This window comes from Penicillium atrosanguineum, assembly GCF_028827265.1.
Source record: "Penicillium atrosanguineum strain IBT 20685 chromosome Unknown utg000005l_segment0_segment0, whole genome shotgun sequence".
NCBI lineage: Eukaryota > Fungi > Ascomycota > Eurotiomycetes > Eurotiales > Aspergillaceae > Penicillium > Penicillium atrosanguineum.
The window spans coordinates 924,155-947,887 of record NW_026623137.1 but is presented as its reverse complement, the minus strand read 5'-3'; the positions used below and the strand labels follow the sequence as shown (position 1 = coordinate 947,887).

The 23,733-nt window shown below is 50.8% G+C and overlaps 12 protein-coding genes across 12 annotated transcripts; 5 read left to right on the top strand and 7 right to left on the bottom strand.

Moving 5' to 3' along the window:
• Window positions 1-937: 937 nt before the first annotated feature.
• N7443_006603 (proline--tRNA ligase) lies at window positions 938-3,322 on the bottom strand (the record flags this gene model as incomplete). Its single annotated transcript, XM_056886659.1, has 10 exons — window positions 938-1,781; window positions 1,832-1,910; window positions 2,110-2,170; window positions 2,232-2,469; window positions 2,531-2,643; window positions 2,705-2,761; window positions 2,812-2,843; window positions 2,894-2,921; window positions 2,979-3,008; window positions 3,062-3,322. 10 exons carry the CDS (start codon window positions 3,320-3,322, stop codon window positions 938-940), a joined length of 1,743 nt encoding a protein of 580 aa, XP_056740308.1.
• Window positions 3,323-3,547: 225 nt separating this feature from the next.
• N7443_006602 (chaperonin-containing T-complex alpha subunit TCP1) lies at window positions 3,548-5,478 on the top strand (the record flags this gene model as incomplete). Its single annotated transcript, XM_056886658.1, has 5 exons — window positions 3,548-3,590; window positions 3,647-3,694; window positions 3,750-3,835; window positions 3,899-4,003; window positions 4,060-5,478. The coding sequence occupies 5 exons, from the start codon at window positions 3,548-3,550 to the stop codon at window positions 5,476-5,478; spliced, it is 1,701 nt and encodes a 566-aa protein (XP_056740307.1).
• Window positions 5,479-5,633: 155 nt separating this feature from the next.
• Window positions 5,634-6,739, bottom strand: N7443_006601 (uncharacterized protein; the record flags this gene model as incomplete). Its single annotated transcript, XM_056886657.1, has 2 exons — window positions 5,634-6,642; window positions 6,702-6,739. 2 exons carry the CDS (start codon window positions 6,737-6,739, stop codon window positions 5,634-5,636), a joined length of 1,047 nt encoding a protein of 348 aa, XP_056740306.1.
• A 762-nt stretch (window positions 6,740-7,501) lies between these two features.
• N7443_006600 (uncharacterized protein) lies at window positions 7,502-8,482 on the bottom strand (the record flags this gene model as incomplete). Its single annotated transcript, XM_056886656.1, has 1 exon — window positions 7,502-8,482. One exon carries the CDS (start codon window positions 8,480-8,482, stop codon window positions 7,502-7,504), a length of 981 nt encoding a protein of 326 aa, XP_056740305.1.
• Window positions 8,483-9,899: 1,417 nt separating this feature from the next.
• On the top strand, window positions 9,900-10,625 carry N7443_006599 (uncharacterized protein; the record flags this gene model as incomplete). Its single annotated transcript, XM_056886655.1, has 1 exon — window positions 9,900-10,625. One exon carries the CDS (start codon window positions 9,900-9,902, stop codon window positions 10,623-10,625), a length of 726 nt encoding a protein of 241 aa, XP_056740304.1.
• Window positions 10,626-10,732: 107 nt separating this feature from the next.
• Window positions 10,733-11,848, top strand: N7443_006598 (uncharacterized protein; the record flags this gene model as incomplete). The annotated part of the gene is made up of 1 exon (XM_056886654.1): window positions 10,733-11,848. The coding sequence occupies one exon, from the start codon at window positions 10,733-10,735 to the stop codon at window positions 11,846-11,848; it is 1,116 nt and encodes a 371-aa protein (XP_056740303.1).
• A 331-nt stretch (window positions 11,849-12,179) lies between these two features.
• Window positions 12,180-13,520, bottom strand: N7443_006597 (uncharacterized protein; the record flags this gene model as incomplete). The annotated part of the gene is made up of 1 exon (XM_056886653.1): window positions 12,180-13,520. One exon carries the CDS (start codon window positions 13,518-13,520, stop codon window positions 12,180-12,182), a length of 1,341 nt encoding a protein of 446 aa, XP_056740302.1.
• Window positions 13,521-14,044: 524 nt separating this feature from the next.
• N7443_006596 (syntaxin family protein) lies at window positions 14,045-14,839 on the top strand (the record flags this gene model as incomplete). Its single annotated transcript, XM_056886652.1, has 1 exon — window positions 14,045-14,839. The coding sequence occupies one exon, from the start codon at window positions 14,045-14,047 to the stop codon at window positions 14,837-14,839; it is 795 nt and encodes a 264-aa protein (XP_056740301.1).
• Window positions 14,840-15,115: 276 nt separating this feature from the next.
• N7443_006595 (uncharacterized protein) lies at window positions 15,116-15,558 on the bottom strand (the record flags this gene model as incomplete). The annotated part of the gene is made up of 3 exons (XM_056886651.1): window positions 15,116-15,205; window positions 15,263-15,375; window positions 15,435-15,558. 3 exons carry the CDS (start codon window positions 15,556-15,558, stop codon window positions 15,116-15,118), a joined length of 327 nt encoding a protein of 108 aa, XP_056740300.1.
• Window positions 15,559-17,558: 2,000 nt separating this feature from the next.
• On the bottom strand, window positions 17,559-18,284 carry N7443_006594 (DUF4452 domain-containing protein; the record flags this gene model as incomplete). The annotated part of the gene is made up of 2 exons (XM_056886650.1): window positions 17,559-17,873; window positions 18,012-18,284. 2 exons carry the CDS (start codon window positions 18,282-18,284, stop codon window positions 17,559-17,561), a joined length of 588 nt encoding a protein of 195 aa, XP_056740299.1.
• A 2,011-nt stretch (window positions 18,285-20,295) lies between these two features.
• Window positions 20,296-21,357, bottom strand: ssn8 (cyclin-dependent protein serine/threonine kinase regulator SSN8; the record flags this gene model as incomplete). Its single annotated transcript, XM_056886649.1, has 2 exons — window positions 20,296-20,837; window positions 20,889-21,357. Coding segments are annotated over 2 exons (1,011 nt in total), but the record flags the coding sequence as incomplete, so codon positions are not given.
• Window positions 21,358-21,628: 271 nt separating this feature from the next.
• On the top strand, window positions 21,629-23,680 carry N7443_006592 (calcium-binding mitochondrial carrier protein; the record flags this gene model as incomplete). Its single annotated transcript, XM_056886648.1, has 7 exons — window positions 21,629-21,755; window positions 21,808-21,888; window positions 21,960-22,167; window positions 22,240-22,652; window positions 22,718-22,849; window positions 22,905-23,103; window positions 23,161-23,680. 7 exons carry the CDS (start codon window positions 21,629-21,631, stop codon window positions 23,678-23,680), a joined length of 1,680 nt encoding a protein of 559 aa, XP_056740297.1.
• Between the last annotated feature and the right edge of the window lie 53 nt (window positions 23,681-23,733).

The window sequence follows — 23,733 nt, the reverse complement described above, 5'->3', positions numbered from 1 at the left end:
TTTTTTTTTTTTTCCGCTTAAAGTCCTGACCTCTATACCTTATCATCATTTTCCTTGTCTATATCCACCGTATCATACACGATGCTCTCTTTTCCTACCTATTGTCTCGCTCTCCGGTCTACATCTACATCTCCATCTCTGACCGATTAGCACTAGTTTACCATTGTCTTTGTCTTTTGTTACAAGCGGCTACCCATTCTGTCTCAGTGCCTGTTACCCGTGGCTCTGAATAATGTGTGTTCTGCTCTGTCTTACTTTATTAACGGGATATCATCATTAGATGAAGTTCCTGTCTTTCTTTATTGTCTACTATCTACTACCAAAGCTACTTTTCCTTTGGACTCCATCAATTGATTGGGGACTAATTCTATGGCCAATCGGGCGTAAACAAGGCGCTTGTTACGAATCCTTTGAGGTACATAGGTCCGAGAACCGCAAATCAATATGAACTTGCGGGTAATGGTAGTCTTTTGGCCATGTTGGTTAACGTATCACGGGCACCCAATCTAGATCTTCGACACTGGTTTTTAAAATTTGTCTCTACCCTTGGAAAATTCCTACCTCCATATACATCTGGGCCTTCACTAAGCATCCAGTCTTGTTTGGAACGGAGTTGCGCATTGGGCTTGCACTATGCATGCTATTCATCAGAAAATCACAGAGAATTCTTGCAAGAGGAGCATAATATGAAAAAGACATCACTCATTTCTTCTCATTGGATCATTTCCACTACATGGCACACCCCCCGATAGTCCCTCCCAACTCCACCCTTGAAATGAAAAGAAAAAGTGAGGTATCTAAAAGGAAACCACTTGTAACCATAATCAAACCCTTGAAATGCAATCAGCGTTTAGCTGATATTTTTCAACCCCCGTCTGCCTTGTGAGTCTAGTTTCCTAGAATCTCGGCTTTGGCGATTGTATGGAAATCGGCTAGCCTAGTAAGAGCGGCCGAACATACACCATTTCTCAGCCTTGAGCGAACATTTCGGATTGATACACTCGGTGACACCCTTCTCCAATCCTTCGGGCTGGTCGAAGGGAATGCACAGCGACTTAGCACCCATGCTGGGAGCCTTGGCATCCTCGGCCTCGCCGGAGTCTTCCTCGGCCTTGCGAGCAGACATGTCCTTAATTTGATCCTCACAGGCCTCGGTCAAACAGAAGGGAACCATCAACAGATTCTTCTGATTCAGCTCAGGCACGAACTCATCCCATTTAGTGATGATCTTGCGGTGGGCATCAAACTCAATAGTGGCGCGCTTAAGCATATCGGCCTGGATGGTCTCCAAGAGGGCGGGAACAGCGGTTGCCAAATCGGGGATGGGAATAGGGCTCTTGCCGTCCTTGCCAGGAATGTCACGACGGGCAGCAGTGACGAAGTGGCCGGCGGACTCGCCAGGACCGAACTCAAGGCGCAGAGGCACACCGCGCATCTCCCACTGGTTGAATTTCCAGCCAGGGGAGTAGGCGCGCTTGTCGCTATCGACACGGACACCAGCGGCAGCGAGAACAGCAACAAGGCCATCCACCTCGGCATCAAGCTTCGCCTTCTCCTCCTCGGAGGTCTTGTTAGTGATACCGACGGGGACAATGATAGTCTGGAGCTCTGCCACACGAGGAGGCAGAACAAGACCCTTGTTGTCACTGTGAATCATAACCATGACACCGAGGGTACGAGTCGACAGACCCCATGAGTTCTGCCAAACGTGGAGAGGGGGCAGAACCTCGCCAGGCTTCGAGTCCGGAGACTCGACTACAATGTTGAACATGCGCGCGAAACTTTTTTCAGTTAGTTATGACGTCGTGGGCGTGTGAACGACGATACGTACTTTTGGCCCAAGCCGTGGGAAGTACCACCTTGGATACCGCGGCCGGTGGCGGGGATGTAGCCCTCGACAGTCGTCGTGTCTGGTATTTATTAGTTGAAATCATGAAGCATAGAACGGGCGGTCCTCACAATCTCCTCCAGCGAACCTCTCGTATTCAAAAGTTAGTTATTTCTTGAAGCTAGAGTTCGAGGATCTAGGGAGACTTATTTTATCCGTTTTCCGACCCTTCACAACCGGAACAGCAAGAAGCTGCGAAGTAAGTCAGTGGTGCGTCTCACAAGATGCAGGGTAAACACGTGCCTCGTTGTAGATAGCCGCATAATAGTCAAGAATTTGCATCTGCCCATAGTATTAGCAAGAATCCTTCTGCATTCCTCATGAACGAAAAGAAAAAACTTACCACCTCGTCCTGGGCGGCAGCTTGTGTCAAGTGCGCAGTGTGGCCCTCCTGCCACAAGAACTCACGAGTGCGCAGGAAGGGCTGGGGATGCTTGAACTCCCATCGCACGACGGAGTTCCACTGGTTCAGACGCAGAGGCAGGTCACGGTGGCTGCGAATCCACTTGGCGTAGTAGGGGTACATGACAGTTTCGGAGGTAGGACGAATGGCGATTTTCTTCTCAAGAGGGGTGGAGCCACTATGTCAAACCAGATTAGTCGCAATAGATTAATTCATGGAAAACTGCTGGAAAAACATACGCATGGGTAACCCAGGCGACCTCTGCAGCGAAACCCTCAATGTGGTCCTTCTCACGCTGCAACACATCCTCAGACACGAACAGAGGGAAAGAGCAGTTCTTCACGCCCATCGCCTAAATTTTCTCACCATTAATGACGATTCATCAATCGAACCACAAAGATATAGTTCCTTACCTTGATCTTCTTGTTGAACCAGTTCTGAATCTCCTCCCAGATGAAGTATGAAGCGGGCTAGTACGGTTAGCGCATGCACAGAAGACATGAAATCGCAATGCACATACCTTCAGAATGAAACAGCCGGACACATCATAGTCTGCGCAATGTCAGTAGAGATTCTTTCCGTCAAAAATGTCAAAGACGAACAGTCAAGCATGTCTCCCTTCGTAAGAACCTATTATAGCCAGTCAGCATGATAGATAGAGTCTCACTCATGAGGAAGTATTCTTACCTGCTGGTACCAGTTTGGGAAGTCCGTTTCCTGCGGGAGAAGGTGAGAAGCTGATTCCAAAAAAAGTAGCAAAGGAATCGCACCTTGGCGACATCAATTCCAATCAGCGCCGCACCCTCCATCTTCTTCGTAGGGGCCTTCTTGGGAGCCTGCTTTCCACCGCCCTGTTTGGCCTTCTCTCCCTTGTTCGCTTTTTCCGCGGCGAGCTTTGCGGCTTTGGCGGCTTTCTTGGCGGCGTTCTTGGACTCGCCCTGGTTATCAGCGGGGGCTTGAGTGCGATCGGGCAGCGTTTGGGAGGCAGCGTCGCCCTGGACAGGGGTTTCGGCGGGGTTTTGGGAGGCCATGATTGACAGAAACAAGCGCCTGGCCGTAAAAAAGAGGGTAAACCAAACTGTAGATCAGAATGGGAAGTGATCGAGGATATGACTCTTTTCAAAGTGGGATGTTATCTCGGACACCGCTTTAGTGCGGCAGAACTTTTAGCGTGGACTCAACCCAGAGAAACCCCCCGTCTCCAGCAAGCAGAGCTCTGCCATCGCACAGGAAACTCATTTTTCATTTCTTACGCCATGGCAGGCATTTTCGAGGCTCCGCGCAATGCGGACACTCTCTGTAAGCTCCCTACCCCGGATGCTTATTTGAGCGGAACTAACACAACTCGCACACAGTCTTGGGTGGGCAGAAAATCACCGGTGCCGATGTCCGTGAGCAGAATGGTATGTTGATCTGAAAGCATCAGCGAGATCAATTGTACTAACGTATGGAATCCAGTTCTCGCGACCCAGGCTATTTCAAATGTCATCAAGAGCTCTTTCGGTCCCTCCGGTTTGGACAAGATGATGGTGGACGACATAGGGGTATGTAATCTCTGGAACCCCGCAGAGCTGTGCGGCAGCTTCTAACAACCTTCCGTCTGGTAGGATGTTACCGTTACGAACGACGGTGCTACTATTCTGTCGTTGTTGGATATTGAGCACCCCGCGGGCAAGATTCTCGTGGACCTGGCCCAGCAGCAGGATAAGGAGGTACGGTTTTCACATATTCCCTGGGCATTGAGCCCCCCATGACTGATCTCATCTAGGTCGGAGATGGCACAACCTCGGTTGTCCTCATCGCTTCCGAGCTTCTGCGGAGAGGAAACGAACTCATGAAGAACCGGATACACCCTACCACCATCATCAACGGATACCGTCTCGCCCTCCGCGAAGCCGTCAAGTACATGAACGAGAACGTGACGACGAAGGTCGAGAACCTGGGCAAGGACAGTTTGGTCAACATTGCGAAGACCTCCATGTCTTCCAAGATCATTGGCTCCGACCCAGACTTCTTCGCCAACATGTGTGTGGACGCCATGCTGCAGGTCAAGTCAACAAACCAGAGAGGCGAGGTCAAGTACCCCGTCAAGGCCGTCAACCTGCTCAAGGCCCACGGAAAGAGCGGACTCGAGTCCGTCCTCGTCAACGGCTACGCCCTGAACTGCACCGTTGCTTCTCAGGCCATGAAGACCCGCGTCACCGATGCCAAGATCGCTTGTCTGGATATGAACTTGCAGAAGGAGCGCATGAAGCTGGGTGTCCAGATCACAGTGGAGGACCCCGATCAGTTGGAGAAGATTCGCCAGCGTGAGGCCGGTATTGTCCTGGAGCGTGTGGATATGATCTTGAAGTCCGGTGCCAACGTCGTCCTGACCACCAAGGGCATTGACGACATGGTCCTGAAGGCCTTTGTTGAGAAGGGCGCTATGGCTGTCCGCCGCTGCAAGAAGGAGGATCTTCGCCGCATTGCGAAGGCTACCGGTGCTACCCTTATCAGCACCCTATCTGACTTGAACGGAGACGAGAAGTTCGATCCTTCATACCTCGGTCAGGCTGAAGAGGTCGTGCAGGAGCGCATCTCCGATGACGAGTGCATCCTCGTCAAGGGCACCAAGGTCCATAGCTCTGCCTCCATCATTCTCCGTGGTGCCAACGAGTTCAGCTTGGACGAGATGGAGCGTTCCGTTCACGACTCCCTGTGTGCTATCAAGCGCACCCTGGAGAGTGGTACCATCGTTCCCGGTGGTGGTGCCGTTGAGACTGCCCTGCACATTTACCTAGAGGAGTTTGCAGTTACTGTCGGATCGCGAGAGCAACTCGCTATCGGCGAATTCGCACAGTCCCTGCTCGTTATCCCCAAGACCCTGGCTGTGAACGCTGCCAAGGACTCATCCGAGCTCGTGGCTCAGCTTCGTGTCCGCCACGCCCTGTCACAGCGTGTCCAGGACGGCGATGCTAATGAGGAGGAGAAGGCCATTGCCAAGAAGAAGACCTACCGCAACTACGGTTTGGATCTGACGAAGGGACGCGTTCACGACACTCTCAAGGCTGGTGTTTTGGAGCCCAGCATGAGCAAGATCAAGCAGCTGAAGAGTGCTGTCGAGGCCTGCATTTCCATTATGCGTATCGACACTATTATCAAGCTGGACCCCGAGCAGCCGGCGGATGATGGCCACGGCCACTAGATGTTTTATTCTCGATGAAAAAAAAAATGGCAGTAATTCGATGTGACATAGAAATGAAAAGCAGCGGATAGAGTCAATTCTGCTGCGGCTGCATATGAACCAAATCTATCAAATGGATATCCTAATAAAGAGTAGAATAGATAACAATCCCGAGATCATGCTTGTCCACGTCTTTCCGCCATCAGTCGTCTATACTCCTCGACGATATTCCTGCGCTCTCCAGCCAACTCCTCTCGCCGTCTCAGACTACCAACAGCATTCGGCACATTGGCAACATCAACTTTCGCACCACCCCGAATCTTGAAGATCTCTCGCGGCTTGATCAACTCGGGTGGTGCCTTCGCAGTGTCAAACGGATTGGCCTTTCTCTCCTTATCACGCTTCTTAAGCTTCGCCCACGGATCAGGATCATCGTCGCCGCTATCGTGAGCCCCGTCCTCGCCCGTGTCACCCTTCTTCTTTGACTTCTTAGGAACAGTTCCCCTCTTCTTAGCCTTTCCACCGCGCGCTTCAAGCTCCCACGCCTTCAGAGTATCCATGTGCTCCTCCATCTCTGCAGCCCGCTCTTCAGTCTCAGCTTGCTCGCGCTCCTTGATCTTGATTTCATCCTCGCGCCAACCAGCCTGCAGTTTCCGAAGATGCTTTTCGTGCTTCGTCATCTTGTGATCGCGGACCTTGATACCACCCTTGGTGTTATTCTTGGTCATAGCCGAGAGAGGCATCTCGCGATCAACACGAGCGGCAAAGTCACCCAGTCTCTCGCCGGGCAGGATCTTCGGCATAACCGCCTTAACCTCTTTGGTGGCTTCTGGCTTGGACTCGGTAGCGGTTTGTTTCTTCTGCGGAGTTCCCTTATCTTCTTCCTCGCGCTTGCGCTTCTTGTTTTTCTTCTCGCCGGTTTCCAGGCCGGAGGGGGCCCGTCGGCCGGTTTCTCGGAACTGCATTAACCGCTGGAAGGCTTTCGGAGTGTCGTCTTCGCCGGCATTCTTGCGACGGGTGGTCGCTGGGCCGGTGACCTTTTTGGCGGGGTCATGTTGCTGTCGAGGGGCTGATTTCTTAGGTGCAAATGGCTTCTTTCCGTTCTTGGTGTTGATCTTGGGTTTGGCGTTGGGGTCGCGCACTGGGAGGGCTTTTGCGATCACCGAGGGTGGCAGGTTGAAGTGGCTGGAGGAGGTTGGGATGTTAGTCATGGATCAAGCACTGGAAGTACATCAAAGACGTACGATTCATCCTGTTCACGGCGCTTGTGCTTGTGAGGCATTGTGAGTAGTGTGGTTGACGTTGGATCGTTGAGCCGAAACTTTTTTTTTCGAGCAACTTCAAAGTTACCGGCCAATCAGCTTATCGATAAGCCAACCCCGTATACTTGGTCCAACATTTGAACATTGAGCTTTTAATCATTTGAATGTTGGATTATTCTTAGTCTGTAACTTCATATACAGTCTTTGAGCTAAATTAAAGGCGTGTCTGTATTAAGAATAGTTACTTCATTAACCAGTCCGTCACAACCCCCTTTCCCACGCCTGCATCATCCTCGGTATCATTGCCACTGAGGACAAGATGATCACTGAAATTCCAGTCGATAGAGAATCGGGACATAATTAACCTAGATTCGGTGCCCCTATCACAAACTAGACGGCTTAGTATTCTGTGGGCTTGTGCAAAAGCTTCACATCCTAAGGGACAGGAATGCCTGTAGGTCGGGATTGCGTATGCCCATTCGCTCGATGGGTGGGTGCTATTCAACTTGGGTGCAGGGCACAATTCAACGAGACGTCCACCTTGACGAAGACATGAGATGGATAGTTTTTCCAAAGCTAGGAGCTCTGTGTCGATGTATTTGATGACATGTTCCCACGTCTGATCACTAGGGATGCGGAGATTTTTCAAGCAAAGTGACGCAATTGTTGTATGCTTTTTCAACAACTTGAGCAGCCCATTGGTCGTCAGTGGAAGGCTTTCCAGGTGCAAATACTTCAATTTGCTGAGATGAGCATTGTCTGCGATATGATCGAAAGGTTTGTTAGTAGCTGTCAAGGACCGGGTGTACATGATAGTCGAAATCGAACGTAAGGTATAACATGCTAAGATCGGACATGCAATACAATAACTTGCCAACAGCGGCAAAGTCAGATGGTTCACCATTCCCGCCAGAGAGTTTCATCCCAAGATTATCGATTGAAAAGTGGACATTGTTCGAGCCGTAATCATTTAACTTTGTGAGGTAACGAGCAAATTCACCAATTGGGACGCCGCAGCTTTCATCAATGTGATCCGTTTTCCCATCGGACTCACGTCTGGTGTATATATCCACTTGATGAATTGTATTTGAGCTTCTCGCAATAGCTGCCAGTGTGAGAAAGCACGCGTGGGATATCCATGAATACTTTGCTGGAAACCTGGTGAGCCATTGATCTGTGTTCGGGGCAATGGCAAGAGAGGGTTCGAGTCTGATCTCTTGCAGGGCTGAAAGATGTTTCAATGCAGTGGCAAGAGAATGAATTATGAATTCATCTGGTAGGCTATTGCGTGTCTTCTGCGCTTCTCTAAGCCACCTTGACGCTGGTGCTCTACTTCCATAGTATGTTTCGAGTTTTGTGGTTGCTGGTACCAGGCTGTGAGCGTCGTAGATGATAACCCGGATTGCTAAGCGACGTACGGCTTTCTGAAAGATAGGATGACGGGCACGAATCAGTAGAGCTCGAAGACTAGCCTCGGTGAGATCTGTTCGGGCACGCCGTGCGAATGAAAGAAAGTGTGGACCGAGGCATCGCTCTGCGGTATGTTTGTTCACGAGGCGGAGATTTTTGAGGCTTTGAAGATCGAGGTGTTGGTTGATTTGGTCAAATATCTCAGAGGGTATACAGCCCCAAGGCACAGCAGGAGCGTTTTGTATGGTTCGGACCGGCTCGGGGCTATGTTTGTATCCTAGTCGCAGGTGTTTGAGGCCTTTGCGATCGAGACGGTGATGAATTTTGTCAAAGATCTCGGAGGAGAAGTGCATCTTGGTTGAGACAATTGTTTCAATAATAAAAGGGCCTGACACGGCACCTTTTATTGCAACAAGATCAGTGCCCTGTTGTTTCTTGCTACTAATTTCTTTCGAGACCCCACCAAGCTTGCGCCCCAGGGCTGAGTTTCGCATTGTACCCCCGTCCGTCCGTCGTGTTCCCAATAAATATTCCTAACTTGTACGAGGGATGATCTATGATGCTTAGCAGGGAGGGACAGCCCTTATAGGCTTTGTATCCTACCATCCTGATCGACACTCTAGTTCAAACTCTAGTTCAAGTCATATCAGTGTCATGATTTGACCACATCTTGATATAACTATCACTTGAATGAAGATTCATGTTTGATACCCAATTCCAAGCAAAAAGTACGGAAAAGGAATTAATTTGCACCTGTGCATCACTCTGGGATCTTGATATTGCGAGCTTGCCGGATGCCAAATCAAACTTTACCTCGAGGCCGCTCGATCCCGGGTGTTCTGTGCAAGAATTGAAGCTGTTTAAATAGCACCGCTACCACAAGAATCACTAGTCATTAGGTGAATCAATTTTCTAGCCTCGGGCTATTGGACAGGCAGCACAGGAACAAAATTGGGAGCGGACCCACGCTCCGTAAATTTAGAACAGCCATCTTCGCTTGTTGTACTTGAAACTCCATCAATTTCATCTTTCTCCTTGTTTTTTCAGACCTTTGGTTCCCGCAAATCTTTACGGTTTCCAATGGACATCAAATTCCCTTCTGAAACCTCGCCGGTTTCAGCTCCAACAACAGATGCTGTGAATGGCCGCCCTCGCCTTCAGCCCGATCCTCTAGAACGACTATTACGATGGCTTGGATACTTCGATCATCCAATCTTGTATGTTCCTCCTCTAGATCTAGATATTGGTTCGTCCCATTGATGCCGCGCCGTACAGGTTCATGCTTTGTCTTTGGGCATTTCCCCATTTGTTTTTTACCTTTGCCTGTCCACAGTACTGCGATACTATCTTGTGTTTGGATTTCCGCGATAGCATAAACGTTTTAGCTTATCTACTCTGTTTGCTTATACCCATGTTGCTGAAGTACCGAGTAAAGCTTCGCCAACTGAGAGTTGCAGCATGGGAAAAGAAGCAAGAAGACCAAGGAGAAAAAGTATAACTAGATGGTTTGTTTAGTCGCAATCTATACCCTCGTCAAAAAGAATATGTACTACTATCAAACATTTGTTCTTAATCAGCAACAGATTTCAATTCATAAAATCTCCAGGTAACTAATCTAAATAGACAGATCTAATCTGTGTTTTAATAGCGGCTTAGTGGGGCTAATATAGGCGCGTCAACCCCTTGCTCCACGCGTAAAGTCTGCGCGCGTCGGTCCTGTGCTTCACCTTGACAGCTGCCACTGACCCTCATACAACGGTCACAATCGCTATGGCCTCGCAATGGCCCAAGCCGGAAGGCTTCGATGGCGATATTGATCCTTTCGACCTTGTCGACCGGTTCAAGGAGCACTTTCTATCGATCTGCCGCTATACCGCCGATAACCCTACCGCGATTGCACCCGCCAGCTATGTTATGGAAACGATGTTTCAGGCCAACAAGGTTGTCGCCGTGTTGGCGAAGAACTTGAGCGATGTTTCCAATGCCCGCTTCCCTGAACCGAGGCCGGAGCCGGAGCCAGAGCAGCCTCCCTCAAATCAACTTTCTTTGCAGGATCGGCTCGCGGCGCTTTCGAATATGTTTGAAGTGAAGCAAGAAGAACCAACGGAAGAGCCTTCAGCTGGGGTTGAAGAAGCCGATGAAGTGGCTCAGGAACTCTCGACTATGGATATTTTTGGCCCTGATCTGAATCCTGAGGATTCCGAAGAAGACGGAGATTGGGGAAGTGAATCCTCAGAGGATGATTCTGACGATGACTATTACGAATATGGATCATTCAGAGATGACAGTGAGGAGGAGGAAGAGGGGGAAGAGGGGGAAGAGGAGGAAGACAGTGAGGCGCAAGAAGATGCCACTATTCTAGTCGATGATGAAGATATGGGAGACGAATGCGAAGACGAGGTAGCCGAGGAGGAAAATCCACCTGCTGAAGGTAAAGACTACCAACACCATGATTCAATTCCTGAAATTGACCAGTTATGCTCGACCGAATTATAGGCCAGATGGCAGAAAGTGGTGTTCCGAATGATATTTCACAACAATCATCGCAACAGTACGAAAGATATCATGTGCGCATAGGCTGGAGCCACAAGAATTCACCATATATGCATCCGTATTTGGGGTATCCCATATGCGATCAATTCGTTGAGCGCGCGATTCAAAGCAGCACCAACGAGGAAGTTCGATCCGTCAATGTATTGTACACAAAATGGTACGATATGTCTGGAGATTGTGATTTATTCGTCGAGACAGCTGCAGAGAAGGAGCTTCTCATCTACCATGAAGATTCCTGGCTTCTTTTTGTGGACAATGCATATTCTGCTCGTATCAAAAATCGGAATCCGCCTCCCGAAAGATCATTTTCTCCCCATCGACCATTGGACCCCTGGATTCACCACTGTCATTTCTTCCGAATGACCTGGGTCCTTGGTGATGGCCCATACAAGGGCAAACCATCCCTTTTGTTTACGGAGATGAATGATATTCTAGGGGGACATTCTAACGAGAGGCTAGCAAATGTCAAGCTAAAAGACGTTGAGGTTGATCCATATTGTGGCGATGCGATCATCCATGCGTCAGAAGAAGATGTGGACCTGCTCGTCAATCTATCACACTTATGGGTGGATACGCTGGAACGAGACGAAGAAATCGAAATGCAGTCCAAGTACGGTCATGTCGAAAAGACCAGCAAGCACAGAGAGATTTCCCCGGGACGCACCGTCAAGTTCAATCTTAGGATCCGTTGGCATTGCCCCGACCCGCCATACAAAAAATATGATACCCGTGGCATTAAGCACGCGCATATCTGCGAAATGCTTCACACAGCGCTAAAAATGACTGACAGTCCCTCTCTAGCGGCAATTTGGGTTATAGCAGTCAACATCAAGTGGAAATCCGGAGACGTGGACGTGGTTACTTCAGACAGAGACGGTGAACGCGCCGTCAAATTTGCCCACTTATGGTTCCCTCACTTGATCCAAGGCGATGCTGCTCAGGTACCAGGCATATATACCCCGCAGTCTCAAACACCAAGTAAAGGATTCGGTAGGAGAAGGTCAAATGCATCTAAACGAAATCTCGAAGATGTTTCAGCTTCGCAGACCAATCTCTGGCGCTCACAATCAAAGAGCGCGAAGCGCAAGCGCCAGAAGATCCGCAGCCAGCAACGGGCGCAAGAAGAACAAGAGAGCCAAGCACCACAAATGAATGTGGTCGCGTAGGGGGTGGCTATTGAATGAGTAATCGATTTCCGAGGTCAGCATTTTAGAGGCATTTTGTTTCCTGCATGTGGCTGGGAAGATCCAGGTGTTTATGAGGGTTATTTTGCATGTACGAATATCAAAGTGATACAATTATTCAGATAGGTCTATTGAAAGTACCTCTCGGGTGCTTATACAATTGGTTCGCGAGAGAGCATTCTCCTAGATATAAAGCACCGCCATTAGACTCAATCATCAATCATAAAAAACTTAAAAAAAAAAACTCCAACCCTCTCCATTGAACCTCAATCAAACCCAAAGATGCAAGCGCTCCAAAAATATTGCACAGGCCTCACAGCTTCGTCCCCTCTCGCCCAGTATCACTAGGCCTCCTAGGCCTTAGTGGCCCCAAAGGCCCTGCCGCACTACTAGGCCCAGGGGCAGACGTCGAAGTAAGCTGCGAGCGAGCCTCGGCCGTACTAGCCGTGTTGGTACGAATGACACCCGTCCGGGCTCCGTTGTGAAGTCTTGGATTCATAAGCCATTGGACTTGCATGCGCACGCTGTTGACAGCTGCATTGGTATGCGCCATGTCTTCTTTGATGCGGAGACATTCATTCATGATTGTCATGCTTGCGCGGGCGTCGAGGTCTGTTAACGCATGTGACATCTGGCTTACTTCCTCGCGGAGGGATTCGTGGAGAGAGAGGAGGTAGGTTGTTGCGTTTGAGGAGAAGACGTTTGGGGTTTCTGTTGGATCGTCTTCGTTCTGAGATTGGGTCCTGTCTGGTTCTGTGACGCTACGCCTGCGATTGCTGCGGCCTGCGCGTGCGGATTCAAGGAGCGTGTTTCGGATATTGGACATTCCGTCTTCAAAAATCTCGTTTCGTTGTTGGAGATGGCGCATAGTTAGTTCGAGAGAATTTAACCGAGTATTTTGGGCCTCAAAGTACGGCCCTAATGAGATTAGAGGGCAAGTTTGTTCATGTGTTCCGCTGTCTGCACGGCGGATCTTGACCTGACATCCATATTTTGATGCTGCGCAGGGACTGACGACGTCGGGGCAGGCATCGACGTGTTTTTTAAGCTCGCGCTGTGGGAGGGTAGTTCCGCAATCAACGCAGGTGGTCTCTAGACTTGAGCAGAGCTCCTTGTCGTGCTCTTCAAAGTCTTTCTCCATCACATCTTCTTCGCACCGAGAGCATAGGAAATATCCGTGTAGACACCTCTCGTCCGATTGGAGATCCCTCTTCCGGATCTTCTTCTCGCACGAGTCGTCCGGACACGGCACTAGCCGGTACCCACAGTACTTATCCACATGCGACTGGACATGGCACCGCGGTAAAAGCTCCGCACATCCTTCCGCTTGCAATGGACACCTTACTTGGATTTCATCACACATGTTGACCAACAGGCGGGGCACACTTGTCGAGACTCGGGTAGTGGGGGTGCGGCAAGAAGGACACGGAAACTCATCCGAGTCGGCCGAGCGGAAGGTTGTTATAGCAGATTGTAGACATTTGTGGCAGAAGACATGGTCGCACTGTAAGCGCACTGGTTCAACAAAGGGGCAGTGGCAGATCGGGCACATAAGGTGGGAATCGTAGCTGGAGACGAAATCAAGGGCGCGCAGGTCCACTAGATCATCTCGGTCGTGAGTGGGTTCCGTGGCTAGAAATTCTTGTAAATCCATATTTCGCGGCGTTGAGGCCTTTCTCAAGGCTCCATGGAAATCTGCGACAGTTGACTGCGACAGTTGCCAGCTTATGTTGTAGAAAAGGATCCTTGTCGAAAGCGGAGTCAGCGTATGCATGCACGGATATAGAGCAATGCGGGAACTAAGTACCGAGGTCGATCACGAGGAAATCAGGGTCTTTGAAGGTAGAGCCAGGTTTGAAAGGAGCCACCCAAGTAAATGATAGTTATAAAAAGACGATAGCCGAGAATATCCTTCCAGGGGAGAATGTAAAGGAAGGAAGAAACGCGGGGAGAGAGAAAGGGCGAAGGCGGAAGGCGGCAGATCGCAGATCCGTCGACGTCGTGCTGCCTTAGCCTCCCAGCGTGACCTACTCCTTCGTCTTACCACCGAACTCTCCGATTCCAGCGACTCATTTGACTCGGTGCTCTTCGCACTGACCCATCATCATCTCCGCGGGACATTTGAATCCCGCCTTACGACCTCCAACGACACCATCACATCCGTCTGACGCCATCACCATGACGAACCCGTCCCAGCTCTTCCTCCTCGCAGACCACATCAAATTATCACTCCTAGAACGACAGCGCGCCGTATCCCTCGACCTAGAACCCAACGCACAGGATGGCGAGATCTCGCGCTCCCTGGAATCCCTCCAAGAAGGCATCACCTCAGTAGAAGCCGAGCAAACCAGACTAGCCGAATCGCACGACAGCGCAGGCGCCGCCGCTCTGAAAGACCAACTCGCACCGCTACACGAGCAACTCCGCGATCTCACCTCTCAATTCTACGGTGACGGACCGGACTCGACGCAGGCGTCGAACTCAGCCACGCCAGATCTCAAACAACCCGTTCCACAGCACCCGTCATCCAAGTCCGTGCGGTTTATGGACAATTCGGCCGCGGCCGCAGCCGTGCAGGATGAAATTGACGAAGAGGACGACCGGAACAGATCGCATCTCTTCCGTCCGTATCGCGATGAACCGTCGCCTACCGTCGACCAGTCCAACATGTCCAATGAGCAGATCTACCTGCACCACGACCAGGTCATGCGCGACCAGGACAATCAGCTCGATCAGTTGGGTCAGTCGATCGGACGCCAGCATGAGCTGAGTATTCAGATTGGGGATGAATTGGACGGCCACGTTGAGCTGCTGGATGGGATGGACGGGGATGTAGATCGGCATCAGGGCCGGTTGGATGGTGCCAGGCGGCGGCTGGATCGCATTCGGCGCAAGGCCGGTGATAACTGGAGCATGATGACCATTGTTGGGTTGATAATTATTCTGGTGATTTTGATTGTGATTCTGAAGTAACGTGCCCAGGTGGCGTGTGTATCTCTCTCCGTCTCTCTCTCTGTGTGTGTGCGAGCGGGCGTTCCGGGCTTTCTGGTTTACTTGTTCTGGCGTTGAAATAGAGTCCTGTGGGCTTGAGAGACGGTTTGTCTACATCTTTCTTACATTTATCAAACACATTTCTCTGGTTCAGAACGTTGAATCTCATTCGTATGTCGCTTGAATTAGACTAACCCACCAACCCCATGCTCCGTTCAAATCGTAGATCCCAGCAGCTATTAGCCAAGTTGGAATCAATTACTTCCGGTTAGGCATGTGTTTCGTCTTCTCCTGCATTTCTTCGAAGCTCTTGTCCTCCTCGCCAGTTTCCCCTCGATCCGCCTTGACCTGTAGGATAAGGTTAGTTCCGATTAGGATCGTATCTCTCTTCGAAGGAATTCATACTTGTGCCTCGCTGTCACTAGCCAGATCGGAATGCCAAGCGGCCTTTCCTTCCTTCGAATTCTTCAGTTGCCGTTCTTTTTCGGTTTCGTAGATATTGGGCAGATCATCGCGGTCTGGAGGCTTTGGTTAGTAGGTGGTTCGTTCATGATACGGGATGTTTGGGGTAGCTGACTCTTGTCGCTTTCTTTCAGCGTGCGTTGTACTGCGGAGGTGTGGAATGCGGATGTGGAGGGGATAGTGTAGCTGGTTTGCATGGCTCGGCGGGAGCCGGCACGGATGGATGTAAGGAATGACATGATAATGTTCCAAAAGTTGAGTTTCTCGGTGGGTTCGAGTCTGGAATTGTTGTTAATACTGCTACTTTCGATAGAAGCGTGGTGATATATCTGGACCGGATGGGTCGTGACAGCGCAACGAAGATAAGTTCTCCCTGCAGAGACAGCTCCGGAGACCCTTCAATCACCCAGTCCAGAGATGGTACAGTCAAACATACCAAGGCAGTCCCAGAATTCTGTTTGTTGCCGTCGTGAAAAAGCTAGTTCGTGGTCCTAGCTAAGATGATGAGTACAGAGAGGCAAAGATAAAAAGAAGAAGAATCACGAGAAGCACCAACTTAAAAGCTCGCTTGCATCATTTAAACGGCCCAGAACCCCATCCGAACCTTGGAATTGCCTTGATCTCATTCGTGGAGTGGGTTGACTGCTTTGAGCGACACCTGTGACGTCAGTGATGCTCAACGTGCTTTCGGGTTGGCGGATGTCTGTCGGGACCTCGGGAGAATTTGGAGTAGTACATGGTAGTTATACCAGACTGATAGCGACCGGAATATAAACTCTTTTCATAGGTACGAATGCTTTATCGACGTATGCCGTACGCTGTACATGCACGGTCTGCTAGTGATCTACGCTGTCAATGTCCGGGGAGCATTCTGAACGGCCAGCTATGCTCGTGTGTAATGACATCATGAGATAGGCACGATAGGCATGAAGTGACGCAGGGGTATGGGGATAGGTATCCAGTATCTATCACGGTATGAACGATGCAGGGGATACAAGATTATATAGTGGACACTGGGATATAGGAGAAGACTAGAATGTAGCAGTCACATCGATTGCAATATCACAGTCGCAGAACAAGCTATTGCACATGAACAGGAGACTGATGCGATTGGTAATGACTGTGCAAGTGATAACCAAGCAGCATACAGCGTATCTAAGACTGACCTCGGGCGCTGCCCTCTAGGGGAGATGTAACCGAAGCTGTCAATGTGGAAAGGAATAAAAAAAATCCAAATAACATAAGCCATTTTTAACATACGGTCTAGGACTCGCCCAGAAAACCGCGAGAGACCCCCCTGGATATCGATTTCAAACAGAAAACAACTCCGCAAGCCCATGGTTTCGCTCGCAACCAAACCTAACCAGCCACTGTACCCGTGGCAAGAAAGCAATGAGTATCGCGTGTCACCCATCCTCAAACCGATGTAAAACCGATGTACAAGGAAATAAAAAGCCATAACCAGAAAAATAAACAATAGACAAGAGAGAAGGGTGGTGCACGCATGACAAAAATATAAAAAAAACCCAGATATTGCAACAGTGCCCAAGCAATGCAGACGTGTATCGTTTCCGCCTCTAGATCCTTGAAAATGTGATATCCATCCCGCCCAGATAATAAAACCCCAAGAAACCAAAAAGTGAGAAGAACGAAAAAAAAGTAAATCACAGCGTAGGTGAGTCGGGCCCAAGGGAGGCAAGCCTAGCCCCCATTTCCCCATAAACAAAGAAATCAACTCCGAGTCCCCATGGGAACATGCACGTCAAGTAGCAAGTCACCCGCATCAATACATCATCGGCGACCCCAACCGATAGAAACAAAGGGCCAAGAAAGAATCGTCCCTCCCCGAGAGACACAGGTATCGTTGGAAAAAGTGATGCAAAGGAATCAAATCGCGCCGTCGCTCGCAACAAACTGGAAGCATCGTAATGAATCTAGATGTATGGCGAAGTTGGTCGTAAAAAATGGAAAAAATCGGCGAAGAGTGTGAATATGTACAGATGCCGGATTTTTAGTCGAGATTTTTTTGATTTTTTGAGAGATTTTTTGGATTCGCCGTTTCGTGATGTTTTTGTCCCAATGTGGATGATGATCGTTGCCGGAGAAAATGCAAAAGAATTAAGACCTGCGATTTAAGGGGCCCCGGATGATGCAGAAAAGACTCAGGTGACGTGCAAGAACATGCCGCTGCTAGGGCGGAGGAGGACGGCTAGCGCCCCTTGGTGAACCCGAAAGCTACTCACCATCGACGCTGAGCAGTCTGCATCATCGCCGGCGAAATCGACGAAGGCGGGCTGGTCATGGGCATCCCTGTGCTGGGGTTGACGATGGGGATGACTTTCCGAGTCCGGTTGGCCTGAGGCTGTTGCTGGTAGGCGACGTGGTTGTGGTTGGCGGCAATACCGTGGACGTAGGAGTTGGTCTGGGCGGGAGAAAGGGAGATGGACGGAGTGACCTGCTGAACGGGCTGAATCTGGTGCTGCAACGGCGAGGTGTCGGGCGACCCGCTGGAGAGCGAGGACCGGTCAGACGAAGCGGAGTGGATCGAGTGCAGCTGCAACTTGGTTAACAAAGATGTTCCGGGAAGATGGCTCCTTGATTTGCCCCGGACGATCTCCCAGGGGGAAATTGGTCGGAGGGTGAAAAAAAATGAGCCTGGGAAGAGCGATCAGTGTCGCCGATCACAACATACATCTTCATCGGTCAGGAGGTTGGGGCAGAACTCCAGGTCATCATCGAGGTCGAAAGAGCGACCGGCTTCGAATCTCGCCCGGAAAGCCGTCACCGCAGGGGCTTCGGCCAGTTCTCGCATACTCTTGACTCCTCGGAACTGGCGCTGAGCGTTGTGCTGAGCCATCTTGGGACCGCGGCGAGTGCGTCCGTGATGATTATTTGACGGCATGCCGTGGTGAGGGTGTTGTTGTTGTTGTTGGTGGTGGTGATGGGTGTACAAAAAGGCGGACATGATGACGGGAGTAAAAGAGAACCAGCCCGAGAGATTAGAATAGAAAAGAAATGATGAAGGTTGATAGACAGAATTGACGATGAGAATAGAGAAGGTTGTGGGAAGGAAAGAAGAGGGAAAAAGAGGGGTGTTTTGGGGCTCAGGTGGTGTGGTATTGTTACGTATTGTCACGCTAGTCCTTGCCACTGGCCATTCCGTTGATTGTTGGTGCAGGCCAGCGTTACTGTACTGTCAGACTCCTGCAAAGGATGGTGGGCGCTAGCGAGGTCACGCTCCAGCGCCGGTGGCAAAGGCGGATCTCAGTCACCAATAATTGAACTAGCTGGGGGATCCACAAGGAATGCCGGCGCCTGTTCCGATCACTTCACTGGCTGCGTGACGTCGTCGACCAAATGGACCCTAACCGTTTTAGGTCAAGGAGTGACGAGATCGACCTTGGGCCTTGAACAAGTCTGGTATTGTATTGTATGGTATTGTGGCCTGATTACCCAGGTCCGCATTCAACTGTTTTTACTGTTTTCCCTGTAGGGCTCCAGGACTAAAGACTGTACAATGCGGATTGTTACACCTGCGTTCCCACCTATATCCATGACACTTCACTTCTCCAGCCACTACTACTCCCGGAATAGGAACTCTTCTGGGTGGTTGAGGTTGACTTGGGGGGAGTTGGCCCCAAAACCAAACGGCCTCCCCAAAAAAAAACTAAATTAAAAGCCAAACCCCCAAAGAAACATAGCGCAGGATTGCAGGCAGTGTGCAGGGCTAAGGACAGGAACATTCGTCGGCTGTGGCTGCTCTGATCTGCGATCTCCTTCTCCCCTCTCCAAATTCCCCAATCCTTCCCGGATTGGCCTTAGATCGGACCTAGGCCCATCATTACGCGATGCGGAACAGTGACTCATGCTACCCAGCACATAGTCCCACTACATGTGGCGATTGCCCATACGCCTCCTGCCCAAAGGTACTCTGTACCTACCGTCCAGTACCATGTACCTCCTGAGTGTCTGATAGGGATGTCCGGACCTGGAATGCCGGAAACTTGCCCCCCTGAACCACTCACCCACACGGTTCTCCGTACATCCGTACTCTCCGTCCTCGGCGCTTTGTTGCTTCACCGCTCCTTCAGGGCGAACTGGCCTCCCTCCGAATTCTAAATTTATGACCCCTCGAGCCTGTAGCCGGTAGTTCTGTAGTATGTGAGTCGGTGGTACGTGGGCCTCGAGCAGGTGCCTCGAAGCTTGAACCATGCAGTTGACAGGTCTCCATGCGAGCTTGCATGACCATGCGCACCTTCAGATCTGACGATCGGACGGCCCCCAGCGAGGGGGTGCTTTGCCCCAGACTCCGCGCAAGGGGGACTGGTCACCACGATCTGCTCTCCCCCGGTCTGGTTGGGAACCGGCCGTGTTTTGTTTGGAGGTTCTCGCTCGTGGTTTCAGAACCAGCCCGGTTTGAGGTACTTGATGTGTAATCTATAATCCCCTACTCCGTAATCCGGAGGTGCTTCCTATTCCTGCCATATGTGTAGTCCTTCATGCATGGCCCGACACGAGTTGGTCCGTGCGCCTTGGACGGGACTGCCGATGCTGTGCTGCGTGTTACACTACCACAGGTCCCAAATATGCATCCTGTGCAGTATACGGGCATTTGGGATTGATCTATACGCTCTAACCGCCGTTGAATCGGTTCCTAGATACCCGATATTCTACATATCGAATGTTCATGCTTTTGATTGACCAGAATATACCATCAAAAGCTCGAACCATTGGCATCAAGTTCGTTGTATTATGAAAGAATCTCTCGTTTCATAGTGCCGTCATATACTTTTCATATTCGAATGTATGCATGAAAACAAAGTTTTGTCAAAACATAAAGCATACGCAGGTAAAAAAAAACCTTTGGGAATCCACAAAGCCAAATGCATCATGCCCCAGCACCCTAAAACTCCAGCCCTCACGCAAAACGCCTTGCATCACAAAATAACCTTAAGAAAGCATGCATGCACAAAGCATCACTTATCCAAGTTCTTGCTCTTAACCATGCGACCGATCAACTCCTTGCAGTGCTTCTCACTATACTGCTCCCAAACCTCATACAACGAAAGCAGTTCCTGCGTACACTCGATAACGGCCTTGATATCCACCTCACTCTCCGCCAGCCACGCAACCAGCTTCTGAATCTTCGGAGGCCCCGATCCAGGCTTATCTGACAATGCAGCAAGCATGTTCATGCCTTGGCCTTCGCGCATGGTACCCGCTAGTGCGGACTGCGCAGAACCGAGATATGCACCTGGCGGAGAGGGTTTAAATACCACTGCGACGATGATGGCCATGATGGCGATTACGTGCGGAGGGTGGAGGAGGGGGAGATCAGTTAAGTAGTGGTCGTTGATTACGGACCAGGCGAGAGCTACCTCGTCCGAGGATAGAGCGAGCTCGGTTTGGAGCTCAGAGAGCGTGCGGTAGGGGTGGTGCACGATTAGTTGTGAGTGCATTTCGGAGATCAGGGCGAATTCGCATTCGCCCAGTTTGGCGACGTCAGGCGTTATGAATTCTGCCGGGGGGTTAGTGTTAGTCGGTGTTCGGGATAGATGTCAGATGGGACCGTACCGGGCCAGAGCCCGCGTGCTTCGCCCACCACGAAACGGATGTGTTGGGGGCATTCTTCCATTTTGCAGGCCAGGTAGAAGGCCGTTGTGAGGACCAGATAGGGATTTGTCTGGCGGATCTCGTTCTTTGTATAAAAACGCTTGAGATATACTTGGGCCGTGGCAATGGCTTGTTGGCGGGTGGTCATGCGCTTGCCCAATTTGATGAGTTCTAGAGAGCGATAAGCAAGTGGTGATCTCTTGTAGAGGAGGAGTCTTACGCTGATTGAAGTATATATTCAGCAGTCGCTGATCTGGCAGCGGAAACTGTGAATGGGTGACCTTATCTTTCTCCCAGAGTCGCTCCCGAACATCGGCCAGCGACTCTCGGGAGAACAGCCAGTGTCGACGCTGCGTCGACGCCCAATAATTGGCTGCCATGAAGAGCAGTAGCTGTCTTTGTTGCTGTAGCTGTAAACCCGATGTCGCTGGGACGTTGACGTTGATAGCCCAAACAGGTTTAGTAGGGCAGAGCCCTGGTCCCGTGCCGGGCGGTGATGGCGTCAAGCGTTTGAAGCAATGATCGGGCGCCGATTAATCATTCCCTCCCCACCCTATATGCGCCGGCTCCTTGAGCTTTCACCCGAACGACTATCTGAATCTCCGAGTGATCCCCGTGTTTATAGCGACCCAAGAATACACGCCCCCCTTGAATGATGCCGGGTTCTCGATAACAATTTTCCCTCCGATCCCGATCATGGCGCCCGAGTCGAACGATGAGCGTGATGAAAGAGTCGCGCGACTCTGGGAAACCTTGGACACGCGAAAGGAGGGCCACGTCGATCTGTCCGGCTTGAAGAAGGGCCTCAAGAAGATCGATCACCGTGAGTCTGACCCCGGTCCCGTGCCGAATGCTCCCGACTGACGCGGTCTCAGCTTTGAAAAACGCGGATGACTTGCTGCGCAGCATTCTAGTCGAGGTCGATACCAATCACGATGGCCAGATAGACTATGCCGGTAAGATCAGGAGCTATCTCGGTCCTGTTGGGACCCCCTTGGATCCCTCCCCCTCTGACAGCTTCCCCCAGAGTTCCGAACGTTTATCAACCAAACCGAGTCCGGGCTCTGGCAGATGTTCCAGAGCATCGACCGTAACCACAACGGAGAAATCGACAAAGCTGAACTGCGGTCCGCCTTTTCTCAATCTGGAGTTACGGTGTCGAATGCGAGGCTGGACGAGTTTTTCGCCGAGGTCGACAAAAACAGTGACGGAGTAATCACCTATACGGAATGGAGGTACGAGTCACGCTGGCCCAAGATCAAGTGAATGAACCTGGAGAACTGAAACTGACGTGATGCAATTTCTAGGGACTTTTTACTCTTTATGCCCCTTCGATCACCGTCGGATCTTCACGCAGTTCTCTCGTATTACACGGCCACGGGCAACTTAAACCCGGAAGGAGATGTCCACATCAATGACCTGCAGGGTTTAGGTACAGACCTCAATTTTCTTATTCGTCTTCCCTCGGCCGTTTCGGCCATCTTGTACAATATCTTTTCCCTCCACATCATCTCTTCACTTCTTCCTTCCGCACACGCTCAATCCAGCTCGACCTCCACTACTTCCGGCGAAGACCTTGTCCCGGTAGACAGTGAGCTCGAGTTGGAAAACCTGGCCATCCCCAAAAACGTCGCGATGTGGATGTCAATCCGCAATTATGAACGGAAGTTGACCGAGAACACCCCGCAACTAGGCTACTTCATCGCAGGCGGTACCGCAGGTGTCATTTCGAGGACAGCTACTGCCCCCTCGATCGTTTGAAGGTCTATCTTATCGCCCAGACAGGCGTCCAGAACGTCGCCGTCATCGCCGCGAAGGAAGGGGCCCCTATCGCTGCAACTGCCAACGCGTCGCGAACACTCGTTATCGCCTTCCAAGAGCTCTGGCGAGCCGGTGGCCTTCGCAGCTTGTTTGCCGGTGAGCCTAATATCCGATATAGCTACCTAAAAACACACAACTAAATTTCTAACAGGCAATGGGTTAAATGTGGTCAAGGTTATGCCAGAGTCGGCGATCAAGTTCGGTGCATATGAATCTGCAAAGCAATTCTTTGCCCGACTTGAGGGGCACAACGACCCCAAGCGACTCCTGCCCACATCTCAGTTCTTGTCTGGTGGTATCGGCGGAATGGTGGCCCAATGCTTCGTTTATCCCCTCGACACCCTCAAGTTGTGAGTAGACCGCTCAAGTGATCCAAAAGAGAAAAAAACACTAACGTCATTCTATAGCCGCATGCAATGTTCGACCGTTGGAGGTGGCCTGAGAGGCAACAAGCTGATCGCCGCAACTGCAGCCAAAGTATGGAACCATAATGGACTGTTCGGCTTTTTCCGCGGCCTACCTCTTGGTCTGGTTGGTATGTTCCCTTATGCAGCTATCGACCTCACCACCTTTGAATACCTGAAACGCGCCCTTCTCGCTCGCCAGGCTCGTCTCAGCCACTGCCACGAAGACGACATCAACCTCGGCAACTTTCTGACAGGAGCAATTGGAGCCCTCAGCGGTGGACTCAGTGCTTCGGTCGTCTACCCGCTTAACGTCCTCCGCACCCGCCTCCAAGCCCAAGGTACCGCTCTCCACCCGGCTACCTACGACAGCATCGGTGACGTCCTGCGTAAAACCCTCGCGACCGAGGGCCCCCGCGGTCTATACAAGGGCCTGACGCCCAACCTCCTCAAGGTTGCCCCAGCTGTCTCTATAAGCTACGTGGTCTACGAGAACACGAAGCGCATGCTGGGGCTGAAGTGATCGCCACCTGTACCAAACCACCTCTCACTCATACCCACCATGTAATACAGCCA